The sequence below is a fragment of the Oncorhynchus kisutch genome, linkage group LG21 (assembly GCF_002021735.2).
Source record: "Oncorhynchus kisutch isolate 150728-3 linkage group LG21, Okis_V2, whole genome shotgun sequence".
NCBI classification, from domain to species: Eukaryota; Metazoa; Chordata; class Actinopteri; order Salmoniformes; family Salmonidae; genus Oncorhynchus; species Oncorhynchus kisutch.
Genome location: NC_034194.2, coordinates 858,107 through 881,884, shown reverse-complemented (window position 1 = coordinate 881,884; position 23,778 = coordinate 858,107). Strand labels below are relative to the sequence as shown.

At 48.9% G+C, this 23,778-nt stretch overlaps 1 protein-coding gene across 4 annotated transcripts in view; it reads right to left on the bottom strand.

Annotated features, from left to right (window-relative positions):
* Window positions 1-395: 395 nt before the first annotated feature.
* LOC109876147 (serine/threonine-protein phosphatase 4 regulatory subunit 3-like) overlaps window positions 396-23,778 on the bottom strand; it is a 45,677-nt gene continuing 22,294 nt past the window's right edge. For 2 of the 4 annotated variants that reach the window (XM_020468612.2, XM_020468614.2), the window contains exons 8-15: window positions 9,389-9,520; window positions 8,895-8,997; window positions 8,456-8,614; window positions 7,994-8,163; window positions 7,627-7,769; window positions 6,099-6,313; window positions 5,633-5,829; window positions 396-1,816 (exon numbers count right to left, since the gene is read on the bottom strand). In XM_020468612.2, coding sequence (XP_020324201.1) covers window positions 1,706-1,816; window positions 5,633-5,829; window positions 6,099-6,313; window positions 7,627-7,769; window positions 7,994-8,163; window positions 8,456-8,614; window positions 8,895-8,997; window positions 9,389-9,520 — 1,230 coding nt within the window. In that variant the 3' untranslated portion in view covers window positions 396-1,705. Of the gene's footprint in view, window positions 1,817-5,359; window positions 5,394-5,632; window positions 5,830-6,098; window positions 6,314-7,626; window positions 7,770-7,993; window positions 8,164-8,455; window positions 8,615-8,894; window positions 8,998-9,388; window positions 9,521-23,778 lie in introns of all 4 variants that reach the window. The other 2 variants (XM_020468616.2, XM_020468613.2) reach the window with 2 other exon arrangements.

The window sequence follows — 23,778 nt, the reverse complement described above, 5'->3', positions numbered from 1 at the left end:
ATAGCATTAAACTCACCCATAGACTCCCTGCAAAATTATTTCCCCTTGGGGATGAATAGAATTTATAGCATTAAACTCACCGATAGACTCCCTGCAAAATTGAAAATATAAAAAATGTTGAGCTTTGGTATAACTTTAGTGATGACAAACTTTGGTAGAATTCTGAACCTTAAGATAAATTATAAAGAAAGAAAACCGGTGCAGAAAGAAAACGGAACGGACAAAACGGTGCACCTCAAGTTGACCTTACAGGACTATATAGCCACATTTCTTCTCTTTTCCATGTATTGTGATACGAGAGCACCACCTGGTGGAGACAGTGCAGACATACAACAACTGAGGTTCACCCTTGTAAAAAGATAACTGACCTCATTATCAAGTCAAACCATTACAAAATTGCTAAAAATGGGTTTATGAATTATAAAAACTTCACATTCACAATAAAATATTCTACTACACCTTTCAACATCCCAAAAAATTAAAAGTGTAAAGTGAAAAGTCTTGCCGATTCTGATGGTCATGGTCACGCCACCATAGGAGTTGACAAGACAACACAAACAGATCTGGGACTAGGCTACTGCAACATAGCAATGCAGAGAACACAATCTCAGTCTCACAAAAGGTAGTTGGATATCATACAGCAAAGATCATTTTTAATGGTCCCAAATATTTCTGAACAATGGAAAACAAAACTTTAAAAAAAAAGTGAAGATATGATAAAATTGATCACATCTAATTCCACTCAATCTTTAATCAAGATAGGATTACAAATGATTTTGTCCAAAAAAATCTGCAGTTTCAAAAGGGCAAAAAAAGGGTCAAACTAGCTCAACCTACTGCGGTCTTTAAAAACCTGTTCAAGTGAGACAGAAGTTCCTGAACATGTAAAAGGCAGGTCTCTTTGTTGTCATTTACAAAAACAGAAGAGAGAGAGAGTGATTAAAAAGGAGAAAAGAAATTAACAGCTGGCTTCTCCCTACTGAGAGGAAGAGCTTCCGCTGAGCAACGACGACAGCACTGATGACATCATCAAAAGGAAAAACAACGACAGCGATTTCGCCGTTGGTCTGCAGTCGCCTGTCTGGTCCTAGAAACTAACATCTTTTAAAAAAAAACAACTTAAAAACAAACCAAAAAATGAGAAGGGGGGAGTAGTGGAGGGAGAAGAGAGAAATGAACAGAAGTGGGTGGAGAAGTCAGCGTAGGGGGTGAGTGGTTCTGCATCTTGATTGGTCGGCCCCATTGGGGGAGGGGGGGGGGGGGGGGGGGGTCGCTGTGATGTCCTTCCCTGAGTGGGGGGGGGGGGGTTTGGGGGTCATGGTCCGAGCAAGCAAGCTCTTTGGGGTTTAAGTCTGTGTGTGTTTATGTGGTCATTTCCTGCTGTATTTTAGCTGTTGGATTACAAATCGTCAGTCTGCCCCTTTTATCTGACGCCGTTATCGGTAATAGTCGTCCATCTCCGCCTTTCTCTTTTCCGTTCATTCGTTCCTAGCTCTGCGGCCTCCCGATTGGCACTTGTATATTGGGATTAGTTGGAGGAGACGCGTTTCCATCCATAGTCCGCTCCTTAACAGAAGCACCCATTGAAAACCAAGGGGGTGGGGGGTTTGTGTATTCGTTTTAACAGTTTGAGCAGAGTTTGTTCCATCCTGTGTTGGGTCTATCGTGGGATCGGTGGAAAGCAGTCATTAACAATGTATTTTTATTAGGAGCTAAGCTTGGACTTCTTGGACAAGGGCGGAGTCTCTTCTTTACTCTCGCCACCCACCTCCTCTTCGTCTTCTTCGTCGTCATCGGGGTAGTCCACCAGCCCCACCTGAGAAAGAGCAAGAGAAATTGGGGGCGGGGTCATTCGTGTATTCAGATCTGATCTTGATTATATTTCTTACAGAAAATAACTACTTAACTCTTTACCATAACAGAGGTCTAAAACTTAAGGCCTGAAAGCTACTATCTTGGAGCCTCCAAACTGATGTCTGATTCCCAACAGAATCAGCCCCTTAAGAGGACTTCAAGGACTTTTCAGCTATTGAAATCCTTGAGTGAAAAACCTATACACACACACACGTTCTGAAGTTTGGGTTCACTTAGAAATGTCCTTGTACGCTAAAGTAAAGCAATTTTTTTGTCCATTAAAATAATGTCAAATTGATCAGAATAGTAATTTATAACATTAACAATGTCTACACTGTATTTATGATCAATGTTGTTTTTAATTGACTTTTTTGTTCTTTGAAAGAAAAGCACACAAAGGCATTTCTAGGTGACCCAAAACGTTGTACGGTAGTGTAACACACACCCACCCACATACATATAACTCAGCAAACAAAGAAACGTCCTCTCACTGTCAACTGCATTTATTTTCAGCAAACTTAACATGTGTAAATATTTGTATGAACATAACAAGATTCAACAACAGACAAACTGAATACGTTCCACAGACATGTGACTAACAGAAATGGAATAATGTGTCCCTGAACAAAGGGGGGGTCTAAATCAAAGGTAACAGTCAGTATCTGGTGTGGCCACCAGCTGCATTAAGTACTGCAGTGCATCTCCTCCTCATGGACTACATAAGATATGTCAGTTCTTGCTGTGAGATGTTACCCCACTCTTCTACCGAGACACCTGCAAGTTCACGGACATTTCTGGGGGGAATGGCCTTAGCCCTCGCCTTCCGATCCAACAGGTCCCAGACGTGCTCAATGGGATTGAGATCAGGGCTACTCGCTGGCCATGGCAGAACACTGACATTCCATTGCAGAAAATGACGCACAGAACGAGCAGTATGGCTGGTGGCATTGTCGTGCTAGAGGGTCATGTCAGGATGAGCCTACAGGAAGGGTACGACATGAGGGAGGAGATTTCTTCCCTTTAACGCACAGCGTTGAGATTGCCTGAAATGACAACAAGCTTAGTCCAATGATGCTGTGACACACCGCCCCAGACCATGACAGACCCTTCACCTCCAAAATCGATGCCGCTCCAGAGTACAGGCCTTGGTGTAACGCTCATTCCTTCGACGATAAACGCTGGTGAGACAAAACCGCGACTCGTCAGTGAAGACCACCTTCTGCCAGTCCTGTCTGGTCCAGCGATGGTGGGTTTGTGCCCATAGGCAACATTGTTGCCGGTGATGTCTGGTGAGGACCTGCCTTACAACAAGTCTACAAGCCCTCAGTCCAGCCCCTCTCAGCCTATTGAGGACAGTCTGAGCACTGATGGAGGGATTGTGTGTTCCTGGTGTAACTCGGGCAGTTGTTGCCATCCTGTACCTGTACCTCAGGTGTGATGTTCGGATGTACCGATCCTTTGCAGGTGTTGTTACATGTGGTCTGCCACTGCGAGGGCGATCAGCTGTCCATCCTGTCTCCCTGTAGCACTGTCTTAGGCGTCTCAGTACAGACATTACAATTTATTGCCCTGGCCACATCTGCAGTTCTCATGCCTCCTTGCAGCATGCCTAAGGCACGTTCACGCAGATGAGCAGGAACCCTGGGCATCTTCTTTTGGTGTTTTTCAGTCAGTAGAAAGGCCTCTTTAGTGTCCTAAGTTTTAATAAATGTGACCTTAATTGCCTACCGTCTGCAAGCTGTTAGTCTCTTGACAACCGTTCCACAGGTGCATGTTGATTAATTGTTTATGGTTCATTGAACAAGCAGCATGGGAAACAGTGTTTAAACCCCTTAACAATGAAGATCTTTAAAGTTATTTGACATTTTTACAAATTATCTTTGATTGACAGGGTCCTGAAAAGGGGACATTTCTATTTTTGCTGAGTTAAAATATACACACACACACACACAGTATATACACACAGGGCCTTCAGAAAGTATTCATACCCATTTACTTATTCCACATTTTTTTGTGTTACTGCCTGAATTGAAATTGTTGAAGTCTTAAATCGTCTTGAAAAGTCAAAACTGTAACTAGGCCACTAGGAACATTTGATGTCATCTTGGTAAGCAACTCGTGTATATTTGGCCTTGTGTTTTAGGTTATTGTCCTGCTGAAAGGTGAATTTGTCTTCCAGTGTCTGTTGGAAAGCAGACAACCAGGTGTTCTTGAGTACGACGCTACAATATTGGCACACTTGTATTTGGGGAGTTTCTTCCATTCTTCTCTGCAGATCCTCTCAAGCTCTGTCGGGTTGGATGGGGAGCGTCGCTGCACAGCTATTTTCAGGTCTCTCGAAATATCTTCAATTGGATTCAAGTCCGGGCTCTGGCTGGGCCACTCAACGATATTCAGAGATTTTTCCCAAAGTCTCTCCAGAGATGTTCGGTCAGGTTCAAGTCCGGGCCATTCAAGAGCGTTCAGAGACTTGCCCCGAAGCCGGTCATGAGTTATCTTGGCTGTGTGCTTAGGGTTGTTGTCCTGTTGGAAGGTGAACCTTCGCCCCAGTCGGAGGTCCTGAGTGCTCAGGAGCAGGTTTCCATCAAGGATCTCTATTCTTCACTCTGTATTTTTCTCCGTTCATCTATCCCTCGATCCTAACTACTCTCCCAGTCCCTGCCGCTGAAAAACATCCCCACAGCATGATCCTGCCACCACCATGCTTCACCGTAGAGATGGTGCCAGGTTTCCTCCAGTCGTGACGCTTGGCATTCAGACCAAAGAGTTCAATCTTGGTTTCATCAGACTAGAGAATCTAATTTCTCATTGTCTTAGAGTCTTTAGTTGCCTTTTGGCAAACTCCAAGCGGGCTGTCATGTGCCTTTTACTGACTGGCTTCCGTCTGGCCACTCTACCATAAAGGCCTGATTGGTGGAGTGCTGCAGTGCTTTGACATGGACTGTCAACAGGGGGACCTTATATAGGCAGGTGTGTGCCTTTCCAAATCATGTCCAATCAATTGATCATCTCAAGGATGATCAATGGAAACAGGATTCACCTGAGCTCAATTTTAAGTCTGAATTTTAAGGGTCTGAATAATTATGTAAATACATTTTTTTTTAAAGCAAAACTGTTTTTGCTTTGTCATTATGGGGTAGTAGGTAAATTGATGATACATTTGTTTTAATCCATTTTAGAATAAGGCTGTAACGTAACAAAATGTTTAAAAGTCAAGGGGTCTGAATACTTTCCGAATGCACTGTCCACATACATGTGGACATCCCTTCAAATTAGCAGATTTGGCTATTTCAGCCACAACTGTTGCTGGCAGATGTATAAAATCGAGCACACAGCCATGCAATCTCCATAGACAAACATTGGCAGTAGAATTGTTACATAACACAATGTCACAGATGTCTCAAGTTCAGAGGGAGCGTGCGATTGGGGTAAATTGACTTCTAATGGTTTTTCATTTGCAGATGTTAAAAGTGAATTGTTGTTAGCAGTGGTTCGGCAAACAAACCCGAAGTGTGGATTGCAGTCTGTCCTTCTCCGGACTGATTTCAAGGTAAGGAAACAAAATGTGTCAATTTTATACTTTGGGTAAACGATCCCTGTGTTTTTGTAAGAACTAAACTCCGACCCCCAAACAATCATTCCATTCTTAGGCACAGAATGAAGAAAACAGACAAACTTGAACTGTCCAATAACTATTTTACATTTGAAATGTTTTCTGTTGTGCCCTAATGAACACAACCCAGGTCCCCGTGGAGACTAGTCTGGTGATTCTACCCACCTTTGTGGTGACTGTGGCTGCTGTTGGGGGCGAGCCCTTGGCCCCTGACCCAGGTGAGCCGGGGCGCAGCGAAGCGGGCGGGCTGGACAGGCTGGTCTTGGTGGTGGAGCCGGAGAAGGAGAGTTTGAAGCTGGGGCTCTGGCGGCCTGACAGACTACTGGACTTGCCCAGGACTTCCTTGTCATCGGAGTCTTTCACTGTTCGACAGAAAGACAAAAATCCAGACAGTTGTGGACTGTCAGTTTTACTTTTTTCTAAAGACACAAGACAACTTATTTTCTTCTCAGTACAGAGTATATCAGCAACCTTCAAATGCACTTCATTTCATTTCCCCAGAGCACCGAAAAAAAAGTACAAATTCCAAACCAAAACAAGTGCATCTAAACTCCCCTTAAAAAACAGCACTTCATATATGCATTTGACCCAGTTCTGTCAGTAATTCATGCATTCTTTCCCTGCGACCTACGTTTCTTCCTTTCCATGAATTTGCTGATGGGGTCCATGAGGTCTTCATTCTCGCCGGCGCCACCGCACGCTTTGGTGATCTTGTTGTCCGAGGGGGGCACCACCGCCTCGCAGTCCTCAAGCTCTTCCTCGTCCGCGTTGAACCACATCTCCTCATCGTCGTCCAGCGTTCGCGCATCACGCCGGAACCGGTGGTTCCTCAGGATCGACCGCATGCTGTGTAAGGAGAGGTGGCAAACAGTTCAACTTGAGCATGACTGCAGAGTTGAGTTACAGACAAATGAGGGATAGCAAATTGATAGAAACCCGTGGATTCCAAAGGTAAAAAATGGACAATCATTCATAAAGCCAATCAGCTTGAGTCGAGCCAAAAGACCGTATCACTAGCCAATTGGAATCGTTTAGAGCCAAAGACAACAACCCACTCATTCTGTAGCTAATGGCAGCTATTTCAAAACTACAGCTAGAACACCCACTACCAAGCCCAAACATAACTAGCAGAATATGCATTTCATCTATCCATCCAGCCATCTCCTGACCCCTCCTGTCTCAGCCTCCAGTATTTATGCTGCAGTAGTTTATGGGTCGGGGGGCTGGGGTCAGTTTGTTATATCTGGAGTACTTCTCCTGTCCTATCCGGTGTCCTGTGTGAATTTAAGTATGCTCTCTCTAATTCTCTCTTTCTCTCTCTCGGAGGACCTGAGCCCTAGGACCATGCCTCAGGACTACCTGACATGATGACTCCTTGCTGTCCCCAGTCCACCTGGCCGTGCTGCTGCTCCAGTTTCAACTGTTCTGCCTTATTATTATACGACCATGCCTGTCATTTATGAACATTTGAACATCTTGGCCATGTTGTTATAATCTCCACCCAGCACAGCCAGAAGAGGACTGGCCACCCCACATAGCCTGGTTCCTCTCTAGGTTTAGGCCTTTCTAGGGAGTTTTTCCTAGCCACCGTGCTTCTACACCTGCATTGCTTGCTGTTTTAGGCTGGGTTTCTGTACAGCACTTTGAGATATCTGCTGATGTATGAAGGGCTATATAAATACATTGCTTGCTGTTTTAGGCTGGGTTTCTGTACAGCACTTTGAGGGGGGCTGGGGTCAGTTTGTTATATCTGGAGTACTTCTCCTGTCCTATTCGGTGTCCTGTGTGAATCTAAGTGTGCGTTCTCTAATTCTCTCCTTCTCTCTTTCTTTCTCTCTCTCGGAGGACCTGAGCCCTAGGACCATGCCTCAGGACTACCTGACATGATGACTCCTTGCTGTCCCCAGTCCACCTGGCCGTGCTGCTGCTCCAGTTTCAACTGTTCTGCCTGTGATTATTATTATTGGGAATCTGTACAGCACTTTGAGATATCTGCTGATGTACGAAGGGCTATATAAATAAATGTGATTTGATCCCATCACCCTTCCCCCTCAGTCTTAGAGTGGTCTTTCTTATCCTAGAGGTGCAATTCATTTTGCAGCACATAGTAAAAACAATGGACACGTGACAATAAATAAACACAAAAACAATATATGAACCTGTCCAGTTTGGGGTTGTCCTGCCTCTCCCTCTGCTGTTCATAGCGCAGCTTCAGTCCTTTAAAGGTCTGCACGTAGTCCACATCCTCCAGGGACTTCCAGTAGTTCTCCACTATGTGGGCCGTCAGGGACTTCACATCCTCCTGGGGAGAACGGTAGCGTATAGAGGAGGAAAGAGAAGAGAGAGAAAGACCATACCGTTCTTGCTCAGCTTAGGTTTTGTTCTGTCTAAGCAGAGGTGATATTGTCAAAAGTAAGGCCGCTAGGAGTAAGTTACCATTTATACTTTCTTTCGTGATATAATTTTTTTTTACAATAAAAGTTCAAACACAAACACAGGAGACATTGGAAGCGAAGAAATGCTCACCACGCGGACATATTCAAACATCTCGATGATGGCTGAATTCATGAGATTGTAGCGGGCACCATTGTTGAGGAAGGCCTTGACCACCGGCTCAAACAGGAAGTTCTTCATGATGTAGCGGTTGTAGAACTCGTCCTTCAGCCCGATGATCCGCCTCATGAAGCGCAGCGCGCCTGGAGGAGTTTGACACACAGTCACCTTTTCACTGTGATCAAGTTGATACAGAAACAATGTTCCAACCAACTCGTACAGTGTGCAGACGTTACAGTTCTCTCCGGAGTGTCAGCACAGAGAGACTCAGCAAGTGTGTGAGAGATATTGGAATAGAAAGAGAAAAGGACAGGTGTTGTAAAGGTCTAGAGTGTGGTAGTGATGCAGAAAGATACAACACAGGCTTGGTGAGGATATAGCGACGGGTTATTGGCGAGCTGAACATTATGTTGTGTGTGTGTATAGAGGACTCACAGAGGGCCAGGAAGGCGTGCTGTGAGGCAGTGAGCACCAGGACCCTACGGAGGATGTCCTTGTTGATGATGTAGTTCTTGATGTGGTAGGTGTGGTGCTCCACGCAGAACGTCAGCAGCTCCAGGATCAGCGCCAGCAGCTGAGACGTCTGGAAGTCATCTGGAGGGGATACAGGGAGGTGGTTAACGGTGTGGGTGTTCATAACAAACATGAAGCACTCACACAGACATACAGTGGCTCATCTCGGGTGTGCATGCATGAGCGTACGTGTGACAGAATGCTAAATTGTACCTGGTCGCATCAGATACTGTATATACAACTTTAAGGGAGTGTGCCAGTCATCCGGACAATAAGAGGGCACTCACACCTTATAGTGTATTTCTGGTTCATTTGGATGCAGGTAAAACATTGTTTCTCTGCACACACACAGGGGACACACCTCTACTGGGCTTGTCATCCGTGGTGTTGGCCAGTAGAGGAGCAGAGAGGACATGCATGCAGTGCTTGTAGAAGAAGCTCAGGAACTCTGTCTTCTCCGTTTTCTGCAGGAGGAGGAGAGTCAAACCATGAGATGCAAACACTCCAAGTGAAAAGGGTTTCACCAAAACACACATGACCTGAAGGAAGTGCCTAGAGAGTAAGTTGGGTTTGGTTTACACCCTACCAAGTGATCCCCTTAATTTCAAATGATGGAATGCAGCGACATCTGTGCGAAGCCCTAGGTGTGGTGCCAAGTGAAGTCACAAAACGGTAGCGGAGCCTCTAGGAAGTATGCCTAGTGGGATTTAGATCCTGCCCAAGGACTAGGAGCTAAGGGTCGATTCGAATTCCAGCCACTCTCTCAGGGGGGGTGGGCTTACATTGGCCATGACCAGCATGTTATCAGGGTGAAAGGGGTAAGGAAAAAGGTCAGAAGCGAGCCGCTCTACTCACATTGGCGGTGGCCATCATGTTTTCAGGATCCACCAGGGTGCGTAGCAGACCCATCAGCTGTACGGCGCCGCCCAGCTCCGGGTCCGAGTCACAGATCATGTGCTCGATGATCAGGTTGATCAGCAAGATGTCCTGGGAGACACCAAGGGACCATTGGTGGGGGAAATGTAATCAGAGTCTAGAAGCAAATTCGCCACTAGCATTCAAAACACATAGGCGACTCGTAGGAAGATGCGCCGGATGCCATGAATTATTGTGGACTACCCTTTGTTGCTTGGTAGTTTACCTGGCTGGCTGGTTTGAAGAGCATGCTAGCTTATGTCCAGAATTTCAAACTGAATGAATATGGTACTTTAAAACCTCAAAACCTCTTAGCTAGACTCTAGGTGAAGACTGTTCATGAGGCCTAACATCTGTGTGAGACGTCAAAAAGGTAAAAATACAAAATTGCCATCAGTCTCATTAAAAATCAGATATAATTAAATGGAATAATCCCCATAAAACATACATGCGGAACAAACCCCTAGAATGGCATGGCTCCCAAAGTTAATACTTATTTTCAGTAGTACCAATTACCCACCGAAAACATTCTTTCAAAAAATATACTCTGCCATGAGAGAATCCATAAAACTCAGAATAAATAGTAAAGTTTTCCCTAAATGTAAAGGTGGTTTTAACCTTCCAGATTTGGAATTGTATCTTTCACCAAGCAAGGCTTCTTTTTATTACTTGTGTTATATAGTTAAATGCACTAAAGAGGAACAATGGGTACATATTGAAGATACGCATGCTCATCCCCAGAATCTTTTCACGTGTCTGATGGTTTCATCATAGCCAGTTCCATCATAGTGCTTGATGGTTTCATCATAGCCAGTTCCATCATAGTGCTTGATGGTTTCATCATAGCCAGTTCCATCATAGTGCTTGATGGTTTCATCATAGCCAGTTCCATCATAGTGCTTGATGGTTTCATCATAGCCAGTTCCATCATAGTGCTTGATGGTTTCATCATAGCCAGTTCCATCATAGTGCTTGATTGTTTCATCATAGCCAGTTCCATCATAGTGCTTGATGGATTTTGCGAGTATGCTTGACATTTTCAGGATTGACTGTCCTTCATGTCTTTAAAAAAAATATTTGTTGCCCTTTTTCTTCCCAATTTCATGGTATCCAATTGATAGTAGCTACTATCTTGTCTCATCACTACAACTCCCGTACGGGCTCGGGAGAGACGAAGGTTGAAAGTCATGCGTCCTCCGATACACAACCCAACCAAGCCGCACTGCTTCTTAACACAGCGCGCATCCAACCCGGAAGCCAGCCGCACCAATGTGTCGGAAGAAACACTGTGCACCTGGCAACCTTGGTTAGCGCGCACTGCACCCGGCCCGCCACGGGAGTCGCTGGTGCGCGATGAGACAAGGATATCCCGGACGACGCTAGGCCAACGGTCGTGGCCGGTTACGACAGAGCCTGGGCGTGAACCGAGAGTCTCTGGTGGCACAGCTGGCGCTACCACTGCGACCTTACAGGAGGCCCTGTCCTTCATGTCTTAAAGCAAAGTTTCGCTTTGCTTATTTGAGCTGTTCTTGCCATAATATGGACTTGGTCTTTTACCAAATAGGGCTGTCTTCTGTATACCTTGTCACAACAACTGATCGGCTCAAACGATTAAGGAAATAAATTCCACAAATGTACTTTTAACCAGGCACACTTGTTAACTGAAATGCTAAGATGGCCCTCCCAAAGATTTCAATGGCAGAAATATTCCTGACACCTTTGTGACAATTGTGCACTAAGATCTGAATGAAACATTGATAAAAGAATACAATGAAGCCACAAAACACTAACGTTCCAAGGTTGGGGTTAAGTTAAGGACTGAGCCCAGGTCCTTTCGTGTTTATAAAATATTAAAAAAGAAGTTATTTTCTCAGATGGTCATGTGAATGTTCTGTCAATCACTCAGAGCCCCACTGTTCTAGGACCTGGTACCAGTTTGCGATACTCAAAAAGGTTTCTTGGCAAGGAAACAAAACATGAAGCAGACAATATTTCAGAGGAAAACAATCCTAATGTTGGAAATAAGAAGCCTTAGGTTGTCACCCAGAATCACATTTGTTTATTTTCCAAGCTATAGGTACATTACATTTGAATTCAAGCAGTTATATATCTATATTTTCTTAGTCTGCTTTGTGTTTTCCTATGGAAAAATAAAGTATTGTGGCACCTACATTAAGCCCTGTCACTCTCCGCTCCTCATGACACAGGCTTGGCGACATACAGTCAGACTGCAACGCCTCAAAGGGCAGAAGCAAGATGTTCGTTAGAAACTGCTTAAATTACCATACGGTAGGACCTAAGAGATATGAACACGTCAGGAATGGAGGTAGATCGCTGATCAGATCACTGAAATATTAACTTAAATTCACTTAACTTTATAATAAATACTGATTGCATGTTTACATACATTTGAATTTAGGCCTAGATGAATACTGTAAATGTCTGATGTGCTTTAGCACACACAAGCAGCATTTACATTCAGGGCCTAAAATTTACTTTTTGTTTCGTTAGCCACTGTGGCAGGTAGAAATAAAAATCTACCAGACACTCAGATTTTTTTTACCAGCTAAAATGTGAAAATATCGCACTATAACTAAACCAACAAAACTGATGAGCATGCTCTGTAATGTATCAAAAACAATAACATGAATTTCAAGTAATAAGTAAATGTGGTATAATATTTAGTTACATTTTTTGTTCCTTTGAACCAAAATATCAAAGACGAGACAAAAATGTTCACCTTGCCCTTTAAGTGCGCGAGGTTACCATGGTAAAAGACTCGTTTGTGCCTGTGAGATTGCAGTGTGAGATGGGACAGGCTATATAGGATTCGTAGTTCTTTGACAGAGATTAATTTACCAGCTATGAAACAAAAAACTGCATCCACCATCAAAATACTTGACTGTGAAATGCTCAGGATCACCAACCATCTCACCTGCCAAAATGCTCACACTGTGGAGCCAGGATCACCAACCATCTCACCTGCCAAAATGCTCACACTGTGGAGCCAGGATCACCCACCATCTCACCTGCCAAAATGCTCACACTGTGGAGCCAGGATCACCCACCATCTCACCTGCCAAAATGCTCACACTGTGGAGCCAGGATCACCCACCATCTCACCTGCCAAAATGCTCACACTGTGGAGCCAGGATCACCCACCATCTCACCTGCCAAAATGCTCACACTGTGGAGCCAGGATCACCCACCATCTCACCTGCCAAAATGCTCACACTGTGGAGCCAGGATCACCCACCATCTCACCTGCCAAAATGCTCACACTGTGGAGCCAGGATCACCCACCATCTCACCTGCCAAAATGCTCACACTGTGGAGCCAGGATCACCCACCATCTCACCTGCCAAAATGCTCACACTGTGGAGCCAGGATCACCCACCATCTCACCTGCCAAAATGCTCACACTGTGGAGCCAGGATCACCCACCATCTCACCTGCCAAAATGCTCACACTGTGGAGCCAGGATCACCCACCATCTCACCTGCCAAAATGCTCACACTGTGGAGCCAGGATCACCCACCATCTCACCTGCCAAAATGCTCACACTGTGGAGCCAGGATCACCCACCATCTCACCTGCCAAAATGCTCACACTGTGGAGCCAGGATCACCCACCATCTCACCTGCCAAAATGCTCACACTGTGGAGCCAGGATCACCCACCATCTCACCTGCCAAAATGCTCACACTGTGGAGCCAGGATCACCCACCATCTCACCTGCCAAAATGCTCACACTGTGGAGCCAGGATCACCCACCATCTCACCTGCCAAAATGCTCACACTGTGGAGCCAGGATCACCCACCATCTCACCTGCCAAAATGCTCACACTGTGGAGCCAGGATCACCCACCATCTCACCTGCCAAAATGCTCACACTGTGGAGCCAGGATCACCCACCATCTCACCTGCCAAAATGCTCACACTGTGGAGCCAGGATCACCCACCATCTCACCTGCCAAAATGCTCACACTGTGGAGCCAGGATCACCCACCATCTCACCTGCCAAAATGCTCACACTGTGGAGCCAGGATCACCCACCATCTCACCTGCCAAAATGCTCACACTGTGGAGCCAGGATCACCCACCATCTCACCTGCCAAAATGCTCACACTGTGGAGCCAGGATCACCCACCATCTCACCTGCCAAAATGCTCACACTGTGGAGCCAGGATCACCCACCATCTCACCTGCCAAAATGCTCACACTGTGGAGCCAGGATCACCCACCATCTCACCTGCCAAAATGCTCACACTGTGGAGCCAGGATCACCCACCATCTCACCTGCCAAAATGCTCACACTGTGGAGCCAGGATCACCCACCATCTCACCTGCCAAAATGCTCACACTGTGGAGCCAGGATCACCCACCATCTCACCTGCCAAAATGCTCACACTGTGGAGCCAGGATCACCCACCATCTCACCTGCCAAAATGCTCACACTGTGGAGCCAGGATCACCCACCATCTCACCTGCCAAAATGCTCACACTGTGGAGCCAGGATCACCCACCATCTCACCTGCCAAAATGCTCACACTGTGGAGCCAGGATCACCCACCATCTCACCTGCCAAAATGCTCACACTGTGGAGCCAGGATCACCCACCATCTCACCTGCCAAAATGCTCACACTGTGGAGCCAGGATCACCCACCATCTCACCTGCCAAAATGCTCACACTGTGGAGCCAGGATCACCCACCATCTCACCTGCCAAAATGCTCACACTGTGGAGCCAGGATCACCCACCATCTCACCTGCCAAAATGCTCACACTGTGGAGCCAGGATCACCCACCATCTCACCTGCCAAAATGCTCACACTGTGGAGCCAGGATCACCCACCATCTCACCTGCCAAAATGCTCACACTGTGGAGCCAGGATCACCCACCATCTCACCTGCCAAAATGCTCACACTGTGGAGCCAGGATCACCCACCATCTCACCTGCCAAAATGCTCACACTGTGGAGCCAGGATCACCCACCATCTCACCTGCCAAAATGCTCACACTGTGGAGCCAGGATCACCCACCATCTCACCTGCCAAAATGCTCACACTGTGGAGCCAGGATCACCCACCATCTCACCTGCCAAAATGCTCACACTGTGGAGCCAGGATCACCCACCATCTCACCTGCCAAAATGCTCACACTGTGGAGCCAGGATCACCCACCATCTCACCTGCCAAAATGCTCACACTGTGGAGCCAGGATCACCCACCATCTCACCTGCCAAAATGCTCACACTGTGGAGCCAGGATCACCCACCATCTCACCTGCCAAAATGCTCACACTGTGGAGCCAGGATCACCCACCATCTCACCTGCCAAAATGCTCACACTGTGGAGCCAGGATCACCCACCATCTCACCTGCCAAAATGCTCACACTGTGGAGCCAGGATCACCCACCATCTCACCTGCCAAAATGCTCACACTGTGGAGCCAGGATCACCCACCATCTCACCTGCCAAAATGCTCACACTGTGGAGCCAGGATCACCCACCATCTCACCTGCCAAAATGCTCACACTGTGGAGCCAGGATCACCCACCATCTCACCTGCCAAAATGCTCACACTGTGGAGCCAGGATCACCCACCATCTCACCTGCCAAAATGCTCACACTGTGGAGCCAGGATCACCCACCATCTCACCTGCCAAAATGCTCACACTGTGGAGCCAGGATCACCCACCATCTCACCTGCCAAAATGCTCACACTGTGGAGCCAGGATCACCCACCATCTCACCTGCCAAAATGCTCACACTGTGGAGCCAGGATCACCCACCATCTCACCTGCCAAAATGCTCACACTGTGGAGCCAGGATCACCCACCATCTCACCTGCCAAAATGCTCACACTGTGGAGCCAGGATCACCCACCATCTCACCTGCCAAAATGCTCACACTGTGGAGCCAGGATCACCCACCATCTCACCTGCCAAAATGCTCACACTGTGGAGCCAGGATCACCCACCATCTCACCTGCCAAAATGCTCACACTGTGGAGCCAGGATCACCCACCATCTCACCTGCCAAAATGCTCACACTGTGGAGCCAGGATCACCCACCATCTCACCTGCCAAAATGCTCACACTGTGGAGCCAGGATCACCACCATCTCACCTGCCAAAATGCTCACACTGTGGAGCCAGGATCACCCACCATCTCACCTGCCAAAATGCTCACACTGTGGAGCCAGGATCACCCACCATCTCACCTGCCAAAATGCTCACACTGTGGAGCCAGGATCACCCACCATCTCACCTGCCAAAATGCTCACACTGTGGAGCCAGGATCACCCACCATCTCACCTGCCAAAATGCTCACACTGTGGAGCCAGGATCACCCACCATCTCACCTGCCAAAATGCTCACACTGTGGAGCCAGGATCACCCACCATCTCACCTGCCAAAATGCTCACACTGTGGAGCCAGGATCACCCACCATCTCACCTGCCAAAATGCTCACACTGTGGAGCCAGGATCACCCACCATCTCACCTGCCAAAATGCTCACACTGTGGAGCCAGGATCACCCACCATCTCACCTGCCAAAATGCTCACACTGTGGAGCCAGGATCACCCACCATCTCACCTGCCAAAATGCTCACACTGTGGAGCCAGGATCACCCACCATCTCACCTGCCAAAATGCTCACACTGTGGAGCCAGGATCACCCACCATCTCACCTGCCAAAATGCTCACACTGTGGAGCCAGGATCACCCACCATCTCACCTGCCAAAATGCTCACACTGTGGAGCCAGGATCACCCACCATCTCACCTGCCAAAATGCTCACACTGTGGAGCCAGGATCACCCACCATCTCACCTGCCAAAATGCTCACACTGTGGAGCCAGGATCACCCACCATCTCACCTGCCAAAATGCTCACACTGTGGAGCCAGGATCACCCACCATCTCACCTGCCAAAATGCTCACACTGTGGAGCCAGGATCACCCACCATCTCACCTGCCAAAATGCTCACACTGTGGAGCCAGGATCACCAACCATCTCACCTGCCAAAATGCTCACACTGTGGAGCCAGGATCACCAACCATCTCACCTGCCAAAATGCTCACACTGTGGAGCCAGGATCACCACCATCTCACCTGCCAAAATGCTCACACTGTGGAGCCAGGATCACCAACCATCTCACCTGCCAAAATGCTCACACTGTGGAGCCAGGATCACCCACCATCTCACCTGCCAAAATGCTCACACTGTGGAGCCAGGATCACCACCATCTCACCTGCCAAAATGCTCACACTGTGGAGCCAGGATCACCACCATCTCACTGCCAAATGCTCACACTGTGGAGCCAGGATCACCAACCATCTCACCTGCCAAAATGCTCACACTGTGGAGCCAGGATCACCAACCATCTCACCTGCCAAAATGCTCACACTGTGGAGCCAGGATCACCAACCATCTCACCTGCCAAAATGCTCACACTGTGGAGCCAGGATCACCAACCATCTCACCTGCCAAAATGCTCACACTGTGGAGCCAGGATCACCAACCATCTCACCTGCCAAAATGCTCACACTGTGGAGCCAGGATCACCAACCATCTCACCTGCCAAAATGCTCACACTGTGGAGCCAGGATCACCAACCATCTCACCTGCCAAAATGCTCACACTGTGGAGCCAGGATCACCAACCATCTCACCTGCCAAAATGCTCACACTGTGGAGCCAGGATCACCAACCATCTCACCTGCCAAAATGCTCACACTGTGGAGCCAGGATCACCAACCATCTCACCTGCCAAAATGCTCACACTGTGGAGCCAGGATCACCAACCATCTCACCTGCCAAAATGCTCACACTGTGGAGCCAGGATCACCAACCATCTCACCTGCCAAAATGCTCACACTGTGGAGCCAGGATCACCAACCATCTCACCTGCCAAAATGCTCACACTGTGGAGCCAGGATCACCAACCATCTCACCTGCCAAAATGCTCACACTGTGGAGCCAGGATCACCAACCATCTCACCTGCCAAAATGCTCACACTGTGGAGCCAGGATCACCAACCATCTCACCTGCCAAAATGCTCACACTGTGGAGCCAGGATCACCAACCATCTCACCTGCCAAAATGCTCACACTGTGGAGCCAGGATCACCAACCATCTCACCTGCCAAAATGCTCACACTGTGGAGCCAGGATCACCAACCATCTCACCTGCCAAAATGCTCACACTGTGGAGCCAGGATCACCAACCATCTCACCTGCCAAAATGCTCACACTGTGGAGCCAGGATCACCAACCATCTCACCTGCCAAAATGCTCACACTGTGGAGCCAGGATCACCAACCATCTCACCTGCCAAAATGCTCACACTGTGGAGCCAGGATCACCAACCATCTCACCTGCCAAAATGCTCACACTGTGGAGCCAGGATCACCAACCATCTCACCTGCCAAAATGCTCACACTGTGGAGCCAGGATCACCAACCATCTCACCTGCCAAAATGCTCACACTGTGGAGCCAGGATCACCAACCATCTCACCTGCCAAAATGCTCACACTGTGGAGCCAGGATCACCAACCATCTCACCTGCCAAAATGCTCACACTGTGGAGCCAGGATCACCAACCATCTCACCTGCCAAAATGCTCACACTGTGGAGCCAGGATCACCAACCATCTCACCTGCCAAAATGCTCACACTGTGGAGCCAGGATCACCAACCATCTCACCTGCCAAAATGCTCACACTGTGGAGCCAGGATCACCAACCATCTCACCTGCCAAAATGCTCACACTGTGGAGCCAGGATCACCAACCATCTCACCTGCCAAAATGCTCACACTGTGGAGCCAGGATCACCAACCATCTCACCTGCAAAATGCTCACACTGTGGAGCCAGGATCACCAACCATCTCACCTGCCAAAATGCTCACACTGTGGAGCCAGGATCACCAACCATCTCACCTGCCAAAATGCTCACACTGTGGAGCCAGGATCACCAACCATCTCACCTGCCAAAATGCTCACACTGTGGAGCCAGGATCACCAACCATCTCACCTGCCAAATGCTCACACTGTGGAGCCAGGATCACCAACCATCTCACCTGCCAAAATGCTCACACTGTGGAGCCAGGATCACCACCATCTCACCTGCCAAATGCTCACACTGTGGAGCCAGGATCCACCAACCATTCACCTGCCAAAATGCTCACACTGTGGAGCCAGGATCACCAACCATCTCACCTGCCAAAATGCTCACACTGTGGAGCCAGGATCACCAACCATCTCACCTGCCAAAATGCTCACACTGTGGAGCCAGGATCACCAACCATCTCACCTGCCAAAATGCTCACACTGTGGAGCCAGGATCACCAACCATCTCACCTGCCAAAATGCTCACACTGTGGAGCCAGGATCACCAACCATCTCACCTGCCAAAATGCTCACACTGTGGAGCCAGGATCACCAACCATCTCACCTGCCAAAATGCTCACACTGTGGAGCCAGGATCACCAACCATCTCACCTGCCAAAATGCTCACACTGTGGAGCCAGGATCACCAACCATCTCACCTGCCAAAATGCTCACACTGTGGAGCCAGGATCACCAACCATCTCACCTGCCAAAATGCTCACACTGTGGAGCCAGGATCACCAACCATCTCACCTGCCAAAATGCTCACACTGTGGAGCCAGGATCACCAACCATCTCACCTGCCAAAATGCTCACACTGTGGAGCCAGGATCACCAACCATCTCACCTGCCAAAATGCTCACACTGTGGAGCCAGGATCACCAACCATCTCACCTGCCAAAATGCTCACACTGTGGAGCCAGGATCACCAACCATCTCACCTGCCAAAATGCTCACACTGTGGAGCCAGGATCACCAACCATCTCACCTGCCAAAATGCTCACACTGTGGAGCCAGGATCACCAACCATCTCACCTGCCAAAATGCTCACACTGTGGAGCCAGGATCACCAACCATCTCACCTGCCAAAATGCTCACACTGTGGAGCCAGGATCACCAACCATCTCACCTGCCAAAATGCTCACACTGTGGAGCCAGGATCACCAACCATCTCACCTGCCAAATGCTCACACTGTGGAGCCAGGATCACCAACCATCTCACCTGCCAAAATGCTCACACTGTGGAGCCAGGATCACCAACCATCTCACCTGCCAAAATGCTCACACTGTGGAGCCAGGATCACCAACCATCTCACCTGCCAAAATGCTCACACTGTGGAGCCAGGATCACCAACCATCTCACCTGCCAAAATGCTCACACTGTGGAGCCAGGATCACCAACCATCTCACCTGCCAAAATGCTCACACTGTGGAGCCAGGATCACCAACCATCTCACCTGCCAAAATGCTCACACTGTGGAGCCAGGATCACCAACCATCTCACCTGCCAAAATGCTCACACTGTGGAGCCAGGATCACCAACCATCTCACCTGCCAAAATGCTCACACTGTGGAGCCAGGATCACCAACCATCTCACCTGCCAAAATGCTCACACTGTGGAGCCAGGATCACCAACCATCTCACCTGCCAAAATGCTCACACTGTGGAGCCAGGATCACCAACCATCTCACCTGCCAAAATGCTCACACTGTGGAGCCAGGATCACCAACCATCTCACCTGCCAAAATGCTCACACTGTGGAGCCAGGATCACCAACCATCTCACCTGCCAAAATGCTCACACTGTGGAGCCAGGATCACCAACCATCTCACCTGCCAAAATGCTCACACTGTGGAGCCAGGATCACCAACCATCTCACCTGCCAAAATGCTCACACTGTGGAGCCAGGATCACCAACCATCTCACCTGCCAAAATGCTCACACTGTGGAGCCAGGATCACCAACCATCTCACCTGCCAAAATGCTCACACTGTGGAGCCAGGATCACCAACCATCTCACCTGCCAAAATGCTCACACTGTGGAGCCAGGATCACCAACCATCTCACCTGCCAAAATGCTCACACTGTGGAGCCAGGATCACCAACCATCTCACCTGCCAAAATGCTCACACTGTGGAGCCAGGATCACCAACCATCTCACCTGCCAAAATGCTCACACTGTGGAGCCAGGATCACCAACCATCTCACCTGCCAAAATGCTCACACTGTGGAGCCAGGATCACCAACCATCTCACCTGCCAAAATGCTCACACTGTGGAGCCAGGATCACCAACCATCTCACCTGCCAAAATGCTCACACTGTGGAGCCAGGATCACCAACCATCTCACCTGCCAAAATGCTCACACTGTGGAGCCAGGATCACCAACCATCTCACCTGCCAAAATGCTCACACTGTGGAGCCAGGATCACCAACCATCTCACCTGCCAAAATGCTCACACTGTGGAGCCAGGATCACCAACCATCTCACCTGCCAAAATGCTCACACTGTGGAGCCAGGATCACCAACCATCTCACCTGCCAAAATGCTCACACTGTGGAGCCAGGATCACCAACCATCTCACCTGCCAAAATGCTCACACTGTGGAGCCAGGATCACCAACCATCTCACCTGCCAAAATGCTCACACTGTGGAGCCAGGATCACCAACCATCTCACCTGCCAAAATGCTCACACTGTGGAGCCAGGATCACCAACCATCTCACCTGCCAAAATGCTCACACTGTGGAGCCAGGATCACCAACCATCTCACCTGCCAAAATGCTCACACTGTGGAGCCAGGATCACCAACCATCTCACCTGCCAAAATGCTCACACTGTGGAGCCAGGATCACCAACCATCTCACCTGCCAAAATGCTCACACTGTGGAGCCAGGATCACCAACCATCTCACCTGCCAAAATGCTCACACTGTGGAGCCAGGATCACCAACCATCTCACCTGCCAAAATGCTCACACTGTGGAGCCAGGATCACCAACCATCTCACCTGCCAAAATGCTCACACTGTGGAGCCAGGATCACCAACCATCTCACCTGCCAAAATGCTCACACTGTGGAGCCAGGATCACCAACCATCTCACCTGCCAAAATGCTCACACTGTGGAGCCAGGATCACCAACCATCTCACCTGCCAAAATGCTCACACTGTGGAGCCAGGATCACCAACCATCTCACCTGCCAAAATGCTCACACTGTGGAGCCAGGATCACCAACCATCTCACCTGCCAAAATGCTCACACTGTGGAGCCAGGATCACCAACCATCTCACCTGCCAAAATGCTCACACTGTGGAGCCAGGATCACCAACCATCTCACCTGCCAAAATGCTCACACTGTGGAGCCAGGATCACCAACCATCTCACCTGCCAAAATGCTCACACTGTGGAGCCAGGATCACCAACCATCTCACCTGCCAAAATGCTCACACTGTGGAGCCAGGATCACCAACCATCTCACCTGCCAAAATGCTCACACTGTGGAGCCAGGATCACCAACCATCTCACCTGCCAAAATGCTCACACTGTGGAGCCAGGATCACCAACCATCTCACCTGCCAAAATGCTCACACTGTGGAGCCAGGATCACCAACCATCTCACCTGCCAAAATGCTCACACTGTGGAGCCAGGATCACCAACCATCTCACCTGCCAAAATGCTCACACTGTGGAGCCAGGATCACCAACCATCTCACCTGCCAAAATGCTCACACTGTGGAGCCAGGATCACCAACCATCTCACCTGCCAAAATGCTCACACTGTGGAGCCAGGATCACCAACCATCTCACCTGCCAAAATGCTCACACTGTGGAGCCAGGATCACCAACCATCTCACCTGCCAAAATGCTCACACTGTGGAGCCAGGATCACCAACCATCTCACCTGCCAAAATGCTCACACTGTGGAGCCAGGATCACCAACCATCTCACCTGCCAAAATGCTCACACTGTGGAGCCAGGATCACCAACCATCTCACCTGCCAAAATGCTCACACTGTGGAGCCAGGATCACCAACCATCTCACCTGCCAAAATGCTCACACTGTGGAGCCAGGATCACCCAACCATCTCACCTGCCAAAATGCTCACACTGTGGAGCCAGGATCACCAACCATCTCACCTGCCAAAATGCTCACACTGTGGAGCCAGGATCACCAACCATCTCACCTGCCAAAATGCTCACACTGTGGAGCCAGGATCACCAACCATTCTCACCTGCCAAAATGCTCACACTGTGGAGCCAGGATCACCAACCATCTCACCTGCCAAAATGCTCACACTGTGGAGCCAGGATCACCAACCATCTCACCTGCCAAAATGCTCACACTGTGGAGCCAGGATCACCAACCATCTCACCTGCCAAAATGCTCACACTGTGGAGCCAGGATCACCAACCATCTCACCTGCCAAAATGCTCACACTGTGGAGCCAGGATCACCAACCATCTCACCTGCCAAAATGCTCACACTGTGGAGCCAGGATCACCAACCATCTCACCTGCCAAAATGCTCACACTGTGGAGCCAGGATCACCAACCATCTCACCTGCCAAAATGCTCACACTGTGGAGCCAGGATCACCAACCATCTCACCTGCCAAAATGCTCACACTGTGGAGCCAGGATCACCAACCATCTCACCTGCCAAAATGCTCACACTGTGGAGCCAGGATCACCAACCATCTCACCTGCCAAAATGCTCACACTGTGGAGCCAGGATCACCAACCATCTCACCTGCCAAAATGCTCACACTGTGGAGCCAGGATCACCAACCATCTCACCTGCCAAAATGCTCACACTGTGGAGCCAGGATCACCAACCATCTCACCTGCCAAAATGCTCACACTGTGGAGCCAGGATCACCAACCATCTCACCTGCCAAAATGCTCACACTGTGGAGCCAGGATCACCAACCATCTCACCTGCCAAAATGCTCACACTGTGGAGCCAGGATCACCAACCATCTCACCTGCCAAAATGCTCACACTGTGGAGCCAGGATCACCAACCATCTCACCTGCCAAAATGCTCACACTGTGGAGCCAGGATCACCAACCATCTCACCTGCCAAAATGCTCACACTGTGGAGCCAGGATCACCAACCATCTCACCTGCCAAAATGCTCACACTGTGGAGCCAGGATCACCAACCATCTCACCTGCCAAAATGCTCACACTGTGGAGCCAGGATCACCAACCATCTCACCTGCCAAAATGCTCACACTGTGGAGCCAGGATCACCAACCATCTCACCTGCCAAAATGCTCACACTGTGGAGCCAGGATCACCAACCATCTCACCTGCCAAAATGCTCACACTGTGGAGCCAGGATCACCAACCATCTCACCTGCCAAAATGCTCACACTGTGGAGCCAGGATCACCAACCATCTCACCTGCCAAAATGCTCACACTGTGGAGCCAGG